Below are 12,763 nucleotides of genomic sequence, written 5' to 3' on the forward strand. Positions count from 1 at the left end.
TTCTGACTTTAATCTCAGAATTCTGAGAAAAAAGTCAGAATTCTGAGAAAAAAGTCAGAATTCTGAGAAAAAAAGTCAGAATTCTGAGAAAAAAAGTCAGAATTCTGAGAAAAAAAGTCAGAATTCTGAGAAAAAAAGTCAGAATTCTGACTTTTTCCCCATACTATACTTAAATAAAATACTGTAAAAAATCTGTTAACTTTTTTTTTTTTCAGTGGCCCTAATCCTCTTCCATAGTTTTCCCCTGTTTTTTTTTTTTTGTTTGTTTTTTTGTTTTTTGATGTTTTTTTGTTGTTTGCTTGTTTATAGTATTTTTTGTTTTTTGGGATTTTTGTTTTGGTTGCCTTCGGTTTTATTAAACCTGCAAGAACTCTTTTCTGCTTCCATCATCTCTGCATTTCGATCCTCAGCCAACCTCCACCCCCTTTTTGAGAAGATCAAATAAAAAGAGCAGAAAATTATATTTTTTTAAATATATTTTAATCTTCATTCTTCTGTATTAGCAGTTCATCCCAAACTTCATGACGATGCATTTTTATCAGGCTGCACAAATAAACACAGTTTGCTTTTAGTGACTTATAATTCCCATATAGTTCACTGACCTACAGGGAGTTATCTGCCCTGTTAAACAGAAGACAAATATTCCTAAATGACACAGAGCTGCACAGGGTGAGTGGTGCAATCCATTAACCTTCAACATTTACTGGAAAATAGTCAAAGAAGTAGCAACAGATCAGGGCTTTTTTGGTACCGTGGAGATCTGACATGTTTCTGGTTCTGTTGTTGGTTCAGTTACACTTAGATTTAAGTCATTAGTTTCATTTCCATTTAGAGTCAACCAAGTTATTTTCTTTCATTACAATAAATCATCTCTGCCTCTTCAGTTCTGAATTTGGGTTCTATAAATTCAATTCATAGGACCCAATTTATATTCAATTATTATAAGGCCTGTTGAATAACTGTTGTTATTTTTTTCTTTTCTACTTGACAAGATTTCACATGAGACTGTCTGTCTACTGTTTAATCAACAAGATCGAAGTTTAAAACCAACATTCAGTCAAACAGGTCTGCATGCATGCAATGTGGACTTTGTCCTTGATCAATAGTGTGAAGTTGCAAATCTGAAGTTGCATTTGATTGGATGAAGCAAACACTGTGGCTAAAACCAAATAGGTCTCATCCAACTCCCTCCCCACTCAGATCTAGGGTAACCAGAGCCGATTTCAACCCCTCAGAAGATGGTTCCCACTTTGCTGCTTCTTAGCCTTGCAGCTTTTTGCACAACTGTAACACCTGCAAAAGGTACATTTGCAGATTTGGAATTTAGAAAAAATTAAACTACTTGTGCATGATCATGTTTTAAAAGAGGTTTTTTTAAATCAAGAAACCATCGCTCACTTTTGTTTCTTCTCTCTTGCAGTATGTGGCCGGCCTCGTTTCTCTGATGGAGTTGATATTTCGTCCCTGAAACGTGTGTTTGAGGTTGGAGAGGAGGTGACCCTCTCATGCGAGCAGGGCTACTTACCTTCGACGGCCTCCCTCCCCAGGATAACCTGCACGGCTGCTGGAGAATGGACATCAGCAAACCTTGCATGTTCCCGTGAGTTAAAGCTGCAGTGTCTGTTTTAATGCTGTTGTTGAGATTTTGCAAGTTTAAAACAGAGAATAAGGTTGACTATGATCCTTGCATGTAATTCTGCGGGTCGTCCAGCACAGATAGTAATGCTCTGAAGACGTGGCCTTCACCTTCTTTTTTTTTGTAGCCAAGATGTGCCAGATCCCGAGGCCTTTGCAGCCATTTGCAAAAGGCAGAACAGAAGCTCCTTTTAAGAGCGTTCTTAACTTCTCCTGTGATGACGGGTAAGACCAGAGCAAAATGTCCATTATTCCCTTACAATTACAACTGTAGATTGTTACAGAAACATATTTTCATTCATCAGGTATGTCATGGTTGGAGCTAATGAAAGCAGGTGTTTACATGACGGCACTTGGAGTAATCCGCCTCCCGTTTGCAAAGGTAAGACACATTAACCATACCCTCTGTCTTCATTTATGATACACTTTTTAAAAGATCCAGACTGGCCAAAGTTGTCTATAAGCCATCCATCCATTTTCGAACACGCTTAATCCCAAGTGGGGTTGCGAGGGGTGCTGGTGCCTATCTCCCGCTGTCAATGGGCAAGAGACAGGGTACACCCTGGACAGGTTGCCAGTCCATCGCAGTTGTCTATAATCCATTTGATATAAAATAAGGCAAAAAACACAATGATCATCTAGTTTCAAATAGCTAGATAGATTTTGTTGTTAGTGATGAAAAAAAAAAAAACACGTATCTTAATCTATCCATATGATGTAAAAGTCTACCAAGTCTTTCCAGCAGATAGATCCCAATGGCCCCACAAGGTGGAGAAACCACTAAAAAATAGGTCATTATTAAAGTAGCTTTCTTTTTTAAACCTAATAATTAATAGTTAAGTGGAAGGAAAACATGTTGTAGAAGCAAAGTTGAGAAGAGTTGTGAGGCTATCAAGTAGCCTAGGAGATATTTACAAAGTCTAACAGTTACACTAGAATCAGTCCTGCTTAGGCCAACATACTTTGGTTCAGGAAATGAATAACAACTTTTAAATTCCTTTTGCTCGGCGACGGCAGAACTGAAGATAAAGGAGTAAAACTATTAACTGTTTTTTCAGAGTAATGAACCAACATGAAAACACACACACAGAAAAAAAATCTTATTTTAAAGTTACAAAACAAGTTCATATACGTAACATTTCCAAACCATGAATCTTGAGCAAGAGTAGAGAAGCAGTGAATCCCAGTTCGTTGAGGGTAAAGTATGAAAATCTCTGACAGTTTGAAAAGATTTGGGGATTTCCCAGAGGTGTAAAAACTACAGCTTTCTCAATATTGACCACATCAAAAAATGAAAGCACTTTTAGCTTCCCTCCACTGTTTACTATTATGGAGAAAAGATTTTATTGAACATGGTATCAGCCTTTTATCACCTGAGGAACATCTCCAGGATTAAAGTAGGATCTAGAGAAACTCATTCATGCATTTGTCTTTAGTAGAATTGATTACTGCATCAGCGTCTCCATAGGTTTGCCAAAAAAGTCCTTCAGACAGCTGCAGCTGATCCAAAACACTGCTGCCCATGTTCTCACTAGAACTAAGAAACTAGAGCACATCAGTCCGGTTCTGACGTCCCTCCACTGGCTCCCTGTAGCCAGACTTTAAAACCCTTCTGTTATTCTATAAATCACTGAATGGTTCAGCACCTGTCCTGTTTGTCTCTGTGTTGCCCTGCAATGGACTGGCGACCTGTCCATGGTGTACCCTGCCTCTGGCCCATAGACAGCTGGATATGGGCACCAGCAACCCTCGCACCCCAACTGTGATTTAGTGTGACAGAAATGGTTCAGCACCTCAATACATAACAGATCTGCTGTCAGTGTATCAACCTCCCAGACCCCTCAGGTCTTCTAGTTCCAGGCTACTCTGTTCACCCAGAACTAGAGCCTAACATGGAGAAGCAGCATTTAGTTCCTCTGCTCCACTGATTTGGAAAAAACTCTTGGAAGACATATTAGGTTAAGGTTGTGATCCAAACTGTTCTATTTTCTTCTCTACTTGCTTTTATCATGTTTTTTTTTTTTTTTGTGGTCCAATTGTTTTATTTGTTTTACAAATATTTTTGCTTTTATTTTATGATCTAATTCATGTAAAGCACTTTGAATTGTCCATGTAATGAATTGTGCTATACAAATAAACTTGTCTTCCCTTGCTGTAATTGTTTGGACAACATACACACCGGATCTGAACTCCATAGAGAAGCGGCCTAGTTCAAGTTCAGTGACCCGAGAAGAACCTCTGGGTTCCAATCTCAGTGAGATCTGCCCTGGTGCCACTAGTGTTCAAAAATGTTCTTCCTGCCAATTTTCCTTAAGTAACTTTAAAGAGCATTAAATCCAAAAATACAATACATGGAGGATAATACCAATATGAATCTTAGAAAAAAATTAAAAATAAGAGCAACCACAACTAATGAGAGTAGAGAATAGTCCAATGACTGACCCCTGAAGAATACCAGACTTACCCACAACCCAACAGCTTTCAAATGTCCCACATGTCAATTATGGACGCAGTTAAACTAACTTCTTATTCTAACTCAACAGGTGTGAGCTGTCCACTACCCAGACCACCAAGAGAGGGAAGAATCGCCTACGATAAGCCGGCAACAGGAACAGAAACTATCTATGGACAAGGCTGGACTTACGAGTGCAACCCACCCAAGGCACCAACGTATGAAAGAGGGTCCTGCATGGCTGATGGGAGAGCAACTGAACCCCCTGTTTGTAGAGGTGAAACCAGCTTGGTGATGCATATGCATGAATGTAGGAGTTCTGATGTAGCTAGTATACTCATTTTACTAAAGGGGTCATAAATGATTCTATAGGGTATTTGGTGCTGGTTCTTAAGGTCTCTGAATAGGGTGTCTAACATCAGTTGGGCTGAAAATGGCATATTTGCTGTTCTATGAGCCCTAATGCAAGCCTGGTTAAAAGCCCCAGAATGAAACAACAGGTTTTCTTCCTTTTATGGTATAATCATGAAAATTAAGATGAGCTGTGCTCTGATTGGTTGGTTTACAACGAGCAAAGCTCCTGAGCAAAGACGCATCATAGCAACAAGCGCTCACTCACTGAAACATCGAAATTGTTGATATGGTAGGGTGACCAGAAGTCCTAATCTTCCCGGACATGTCCTATTTTTCATACCTTAAAAAATGTCCGGGGGGAATTTCAAAATCGTCCGGGAATTTTGTCGACTACAATGCAGAGCGTAGTTTAAACTCACCGGGCACTTGAACCGAGCCGAGGGCAGGGAGCCAGCGGGGGATGAAGCAACCGAACCCAACACAGTGACGGTAGCCTGGACACCAGCAGCCCCGTGCTTCCCCCCGCCTGCCTTACCTGCCCTCAGATCCCCTCCTCCTGCCGAGGTCTGGTCCCGTCATCAGCCCAGCAGTCGACACTTCGTACCTCCCTCCTCCCTTGGGCCAGTTAACCAGGTCTGTATGTTAATTTCGGGTCGTGACAAAACTCCAGGCCAGAACCAAATAAAGCAACATCCCCAAGTTGACGTCAATTTGGTGCTTTGTTTGGATTTGCCCGTTTTATGGTGGAAGTTTAGAATTGTGAAATCTGCAGAGAAAGGAGGTGTTGATGGTGTTTGAACTTCTCTGTACGTCCATTTCACCCACTGAACTATCCTTATTCATCTACGACAATGGAACCTCTGTTTTGCATTCTATTACCCCTTTAAATATTAGATTTATATGTCCATCATTTTCTGTACTTGTTTTGAACTTAATGAAAGTATTTATTATCATTATCGTTACAGAGGTGAGCTGCCCCATTCCACCAAGTATACCCAATGGTGTGATCACATTTGCTATAATGAGGCAACATGGATACAAAGAGAAGGTTAAGTATTCCTGCAATGAGCACTATACTCTGGAGGGTGAGGCTGAGATTCAGTGCCAAAACACAGGAACCTGGTCATCACTGCCAGCCTGCAGGGGTGAGTCATGAGAAAATTAGCTCTCCCTTCAGTCTTCTACTCTATATTTATGTAACTCTGTTGTGGGAGATTCCTAAGTTGGTCTGGCTGCATTTTTAGGGCGTTAATAAAAACCTGCACCTGTAAAACATTTCTGGGGTTTTTTTATTTGATGTTTGCTGTGAGAGTTAAAATCGTATTAAATTGCTTTTTTTAATCCAGCTCCCTGCACAGTTGGCATCAAAAGAGGGCGCATCTTTTACAATGGCAGAAAGATGTGGATTGAAGATCTGAAGCCAAACAGAGTGCTCCATAAAGAGCCCGTTGTCTTTTACTGTAAGAACAAAGTTGATAAATGTGGCTACCCTGTTGCCAGCACCTGTAACGATGGAAACCTCCCCATTCCTGACTGCTTTGAGGGTGAGTCAGATCAAAATGATCATGTTGCACCTTCTTCAAATGTCTTATAGATGCCTTTGAAAGTGACTGTCATCAAATGTCTCTGATTTTTTTTCTCTTGTAGAACCAGGCAAAATAGAGTACAACTTAAGGTCTAAAAACCTTCCATCAGAAATCAGGACGTGTGCCGCTCTGCCCGCTACAAACCCAACAAGTTCTCCAAGACCTTCCTGAGCAATTAATGGAGCCAATATTAAGAACCACGCTGAGACGAAGGCCATCATCATCATCATCATATCTCAAGCTTTTTTTTAAAATTTACATTGTCAGTGAATAAAAGCAAGATTATCAAAATGTGTGATACTGCAACTATAAACCTCTAATAAAAATTATTGCAAAGTGCATCCCAGCTCAATTACATATAAGTTTATATCATGCCAATTAAAAGCAAGTGTTATTTTAAGGTCCATTCAATTTCTAATTTGTCAAAAGTATTAAATAAATTAAGATAAAAGATCAATGTATGTTAGTAGAAGTTAGTGCCCTTTGTGGAGTGATGGCCTAGTGGTTAGAGCAGTGAGATTGTGCTCTGAGAAGGTTACAAGTAACTGGTTTGATCCCCACAGCCTTCACTCTGGGTCCCTGAGCAAGACCCTAAACACCACACTGCTCCCCAGGCGCCGCACAATGGCAGCCCACTGCTCCCCAAGGGGAAGGGTTAAATGCAGAGGTAAATTTCTCCAATGTGAAATCAATAAATTCCAACTATCAATATTCATGCAACAGTAAAACCTGTCAATGAAAGTAAATAAAATCTCAATTTTAAATGGAAACACTTGCAGTATTGATTGTTGGGAAGAATCGCGTTGCTATTTTAAATCAAAATTTTGATTATTTTTTTTTTCCCAACCCAAATGGTGACTGTGGTTTAATCCTGCCTTTAGTTTGTGTCTTATTCTTGGTAAATGAAAAATAACTCAAATTTGAACACCACTGTGATTTGTAAACGGCATTAAAAAAAAAATGAGATAACATTCAAAATATAATTGTCAGTCACTAATGCACATGTTGGTGGTAATATCTGATTGAGAACTTAACAGTGGGAAATCTGTATGAAAGTTGTGATAAAGAACCCAGTGAAATGATGCTGAAGAAATTGAAAAATATTCACATTTATAAGGAAATAATGTCTGATTTATCGTAGCTAATTCCTATTTGATCTAAATAAAGATTTTATGCATTATATAGCTGATTCCTGTCTGATATTGTTTATTTTGTCCTTTTCCCAAAAAAGACACCATCAGTTCCTTTCGGGTTTATTTGTGATGGGGTGTTATTTTTTAAATGAAAAAACTAATTTAATTGTGTGAATTATTATTGACGTATTTGAATTTTTATGTTTTTTTTATGGGACATGTTTAATGTCAGTTTTAGCCGTGTTTGTTTATTATCGATCCTCTCAGATGAAACAGGATGAAGATTATTAGAGCTTTTGACTTATTTTACCAATTTTAATTAGACTAAATTATAGAAACAACAGGAGGAAAATTACCAAAAAGCACTTAATAATGAGAAAGGGAGCATTTTTTATGTTTTTTTTGGTGAAATTTTACCCTTTTAGTTTCGATTGTCAGTAAAATTTCGCAAGGCTTCCAAAGTGTTATTAAAGGGAGTTAGCTGCTTCATGCTGCGCTGGTCTGTTTACTCTGAGAGGAACACAAACAGCTGAAAGTGGGACAGAGAGAGTCTGGATCTGAAGCTGAAGGGAGGTTACAGGAGAGGAGAGCAGGGTCTGTGTGTTTCTTCTGAAGATGGAGCGTTTGTTTCTGCTTTGCTCTTGTCTGCTGGTGACAACAGTGACTTCCCAACACAGTGGTATGACTGCTCTTATTTCACACATCTTCAAATGCAATTTACTCCACTTTATTCTTCACTATTTAAACCTCTGGGTATATTAATGATGAATTCAAGCAGAAATTTTCTTTTAGCTTTGGCTGGTGAAACTTTTCATTTGTTGTGTTGTTTGGTAATTATTTCTCAACTCCGCTTTAGTCAGATTTTCTTCTTTTTTTTAAAGTAATTCCTAAAGAGAAAAAACTATAAAGTAATATTTTAGTTAAATGGAATATTTAAAATGATAACCCCAAACTCCCACCTGCAGATCATGCGATGTTTTGGAGTTAAAGCTCTTATATAGCTGGAAAACTGTACCTATATTATGCTATTTTACTTTTCTATATAAAGGATTTAACTAATTTACTTTTTTCAGTATGTTCCCGGCCTAACCTGCAGGGTAACATTGAGATGGCTGGCATCCAGAGGTTCTTCAACCCCGGTGTGGAGTTAGCTCTGTCCTGTAAACAGGGATACACTCCTGTGTTGGGCCCGCGCAAGATTGTTTGTACTATCAATGGAGAGTGGACAAACACCAAATTAAAGTGCATACGTATGTATTTTTATTTTTTATTTTTACTCACTGTAAATGTCCAGAGATAATTATCGTACTAACCAGTGACAATATTAAAAATTTGGTAGCAACCAAAGTGAATATTTATTAAACCTGCTTTGATTTAAACCTTTTAAGGCCACATAAAACCGCTGCTAAATTAGGGATTATAACAGAATATAATCCAGGATGTAATATAACAGAGTGTTGGAAGGTTTCCATATTGTAATTATTACAATATGCAAACTAAAGAACAGATGATTATAAACCAATAGAAGCAAACGTGCACGTAATTTGATCATAAATAGACAAACTTGTCGCCAAGCTTAAAAAAAACTTGTGTATTACAGATTGTTTATTATTAAAGTATAGCTAAATTGCAAAGCCCTCATATTTTCATGTTTTTTATGCTTTTTCCTGCAGCCAAACAATGTCCACATCCTGAGCTAATCACTAATGGTGAACTGTATTATGAGGATACAGTTTTCCAGAGTACAATCAACTACACCTGCCATGAAGGGTAATCAATTTATTTTATTTTTTTTCATTGTGTACGTGTGCAAATATTGTATAAGATATATAATAATCTAAACATTAAGTGTTTTATTACTCTGATGATTTCATATCATGTTAAATAGCTATATAATGACTGGACCCAGCTCAGCAGTGTGCCAGGCCAATGGAACATGGAGTACACCTGCACCAGAGTGCATACGTATGTTGCTTTCATTTCACTTTATGCAGCACATTTAGTGATGTAGTGAGGATCTGAATTCAGGATGCTGGCAGGTGAGAAGCAACACGACTGAATGAGCAATTATGCAAACTAATGTTAGCGGAAAAAAACTGTGGCAGGAGGACAAAAGCATTGCAGGGACAGGGAGAAAGGAATGCAGCAGAAGGAGCCGCCAACTGGCTGAGCAAACATGGAGGAAGATAAACAGTAAAGACTGATATGCAGCTTAATTTACTCTGAAGACTTGGAATTTTGAGGGAGAAAAAAAAGGGCTAAATAAGTCGAACGACTAAACAAAGACTAGATACAAAGAAACGGTCAGGAGAGAAAAAGAAATCTTTCAACATAAAGAAAGGAATGAAAAATTAAAAGCATAATCGCATACAAGTGATTTAATTACATGAACAAGAACACAGAACTCCAAAAAACAGGCAAAATACAAAAACTCAATGCTGGAGCATTTGCATAATATTTAAGGGTGCTAAAAAAAAAAGCTAAGTCTGACTCAAGTGTGATTTAAATCCAGTAAAAAGTTAAGTTCCAACAGGGGGTTCAGGGTTAAATCAAACCACCCCTCTAAAAAACATATTTGATATAACTGCAAACATTTATATCCTAGTCAGTTTGGAAACAGTCGTCCAATTAACCCAGCAGATTGGATCAAATCTTTGTTTAGAAGATGAACTGACCAAGTATTGAAACCACGAATGGCATGACACAAGAAAATTCAAGAGATATAGGTTTTACATAAGATTCTCAAATTTGGCTCATGATATGGAGAATATCAACAAAACCATAATTTTGATTATTAGAAAGAAAACATAGAGGTTAGGTTTTTGCCCTAATCATTGCATCAAAATTAGACATTTCTCCAAAATATAGTCAATGGTTGCTGCGTCAGCTGAATTTTTCAGTGTTCTCCATAGATGTTTTGTGTATTAATTAAGCAAAATTGAAAAGATAGCACTGTTTCTGTTGATCTCACAGAAAAGACAACAATATTAGCTTTCCGGGTGGATCATCAAAATAAGTGGTCCTCCTGACTGTCAATCATTCGGGTGATATGGCCATTCTACGGGCTCATCCCCATTTTCAATTACGGATGGTGAGTCTGACATAGTGGAAAATTGCACATCTACTTTTGGAAAGTAAGCGTGTATGAGCGATGCAAACAGCAACTTTTAAACAGAGCGTGCATGAGGAGAAATGGGCTCCTGCATGCTCTCACACACTTTTAACAGGCGTTCCCTCTCAGGAGCAGGTACAAGGTTGTGCATATGCATTGTTTTTCAAAGTTTAGAGGGCGGGTCTTTTCAAAAATTTGTGAAAATCCTCCACTATACATTTAAGGACAGGAGTAATGGAGCATATGTATGCAAGATTTTAAAATAAATTAAATTGACCTTATTCTTTTAAAGAAAACGTTGTGATGGCAACAAATAGCATCAAATTAAACTAATGCTACTGAAAGAAAGGTAAATAAGCAAGAGGTTCCCTTTGAACATTTCAGAATAGGCTTTACAGTAGATGGGGGCTCATACCACAGCGGCTTCACATAAATGTGCAAATAACCCAATAAACTTCTTACATGTTGCAAAAGTGAGAAAGTTTTCAAAGGGATACAAACTCATGAACAGGTTAAAACATTTAAAATGATTGAATGACTGAATTTTAAGGTTTTACACACTATTATGTCATTTTTGGACACCCAAACCAAAAAATTTTAAATCGGAAGGATAGAACAGAACCAGGAGATTAACATGGAGGCCTTCACCTCAAAATTTTATTATGTTGTTTTTATGTGTTTTTATATGTCTTATTGTACCGCTGCCTCTTGGCCAGGTCTCCCTCGAAAAAGAGATTTTATCTCAAGGGACTTCCTGGTAAAATAAAGGTTAAATAAAAATAAAAATAAATAAAAAGGACTCCCTGAATATTTTCCTTTTTCTTGACAAACATGTCTTCGATATTGTGTTTTTTTATCTAAAGCTGGGGATCCCACATTGAAACAGTGATGATTGTTCTGTCCTATTAGCTGTATCCTGTGGTCTCGCTCCAGTCCCACTGTACGGAATGGTAATCTATGATAAGGCCATCAGAGGAACCACAACCAATTACGGCGTCACAGCAACTTACATTTGTAATCCTCCATACGCTCTTTTTGGCAACCCGTTTGCAGAGTGCACCGCCAGTGGAAGCTGGACCGAGACACCTGAGTGTCGAGGTAAGAAGGAGCTCTAATGTAGTTCAGGTTGTTTAACTTTTATCCTGTTTAGTCATACAGCAGCTACTTAATCCAATTATGTTCATGTTTCATTTCATTTCACAAGAAAAGCAAAGAAAACAATGATGCAAAGCTTCATTTTTTATGTTTTAGCTACTAAGAACACATTCTGCTTCGTCTATCATGGATATTTTCCCACGTATTTACCAGGTCTGGGCAAATAAATGTTGGTTTGTTTTTGTTTTTTACAGTTGTTACATGCCCTCCACCAGAGAACATTGATAGAGGTTATATGTCAGCCAATGATAAGAGAGAGTTTTTCTACAGGGAAACAGTCAAATATGACTGTGAAAGCCCATATGTACTGGAAGGAAACCTGGAGACTGTTTGCCAAAAAAGCGGAAGGTGGTCTGAAAAACCATCGTGCAAAGGTGAGCCTGTTGGGAATATTGAAAAAATAGAAAATACTACAATCTTAATGACAATACAATTAACTGTGAGTAAGACTTTAAGCAGCTTTTAATCTTATTCTTCACAAGAAATTGCTTTTTTCTGTAATGTCAGCTTTAGCCTGATATCCAATTTTTTTCATTTTAAAACTAGTTTAATTTATTAATTTTTTTTTAAGAACTCATATAAAAGTGTATCTGTAACATACAGATTACCATAAAAGTATAGTTTTACAAAATGCTCTATATAATTCCTTCTCACCTTGTCTTCTTTAGCTCCTTGTGCTGTTGCCATTAGAAAAGCAAAAATATTATACAAAGGAAAGAAAATCTGGATTAAAGACTTGGAGCCTAACCGTGTCTTACACCTTGAAATCATCTCGGTCTTCTGCATGAACAAAGCCATGGGATGTGGTTATGAAGTGTCAACCCAGTGCATTGACGGGGTGCTAAAAATCCCTGAATGCTTTGAAGGTATTTTTTCATTTTGTTATAAAAAAGCCTTCCAAAAATTGAATAGAACCAAAACCAAAGTCAAGGAGGGAGGTTTTATGGTCATTGATTCATTTAGAAGTAAATTGCTGTTTACAGGCACCTCTGTTCCATTTTTACTGTCATTAACATGAAATGAATTTTGTCCCATGATTGTTGCAGGCAAAGTATTGGATTTGTTAATATAGATTTGAAAAAACACATTTTGTAAAGTGAGATTTAAAAAAATGCAATCCAGAAATGAAAATGAAAAATATTTTTAAACAAAATCAAAGCTTTTGAGAGTAACTTTTCTGGGTTGTTTCATTTTTTTATTTTATTTTATTTTTTTTTATTTAAAATAAATTTCTTCCCAGTTGTTTTTTTCAGTCAATGCATTTTATTTAATATTTTAAAGATTTTATCATTTCAAAATATATTTTTCACCCCATTTACCAAATAGTTTTGCAGAT

General features: G+C 37.3%; 2 protein-coding genes across 2 annotated transcripts; both read left to right on the forward strand.

The window, feature by feature from the left end:
* The first annotated feature begins 1,196 nt into the window (after positions 1-1,196).
* Positions 1,197-7,045, forward strand: LOC107101328 (beta-2-glycoprotein 1-like). Its single transcript, XM_015400195.1, has 8 exons — positions 1,197-1,302; positions 1,421-1,600; positions 1,764-1,860; positions 1,941-2,017; positions 4,179-4,364; positions 5,407-5,586; positions 5,788-5,985; positions 6,089-7,045. Exons 1-8 carry the CDS (start codon positions 1,239-1,241, stop codon positions 6,196-6,198), a joined length of 1,092 nt encoding a protein of 363 aa, XP_015255681.1. The 5' UTR covers positions 1,197-1,238; the 3' UTR covers positions 6,199-7,045.
* A 660-nt stretch (positions 7,046-7,705) lies between these two features.
* On the forward strand, positions 7,706-12,499 carry LOC107101324 (beta-2-glycoprotein 1-like). Its single transcript, XM_015400191.1, has 8 exons — positions 7,706-7,839; positions 8,234-8,410; positions 8,834-8,930; positions 9,049-9,125; positions 11,182-11,370; positions 11,622-11,801; positions 12,096-12,293; positions 12,474-12,499. The coding sequence occupies exons 1-8, from the start codon at positions 7,776-7,778 to the stop codon at positions 12,497-12,499; spliced, it is 1,008 nt and encodes a 335-aa protein (XP_015255677.1). The 5' UTR covers positions 7,706-7,775.
* The last annotated feature ends 264 nt before the right edge of the window (positions 12,500-12,763 follow it).

Source organism: Cyprinodon variegatus, unplaced genomic scaffold (genome assembly GCF_000732505.1).
Source record: "Cyprinodon variegatus isolate N-32 unplaced genomic scaffold, C_variegatus-1.0 Scaffold1081, whole genome shotgun sequence".
In the NCBI taxonomy this organism is placed as follows: Eukaryota; Metazoa; Chordata; class Actinopteri; order Cyprinodontiformes; family Cyprinodontidae; genus Cyprinodon; species Cyprinodon variegatus.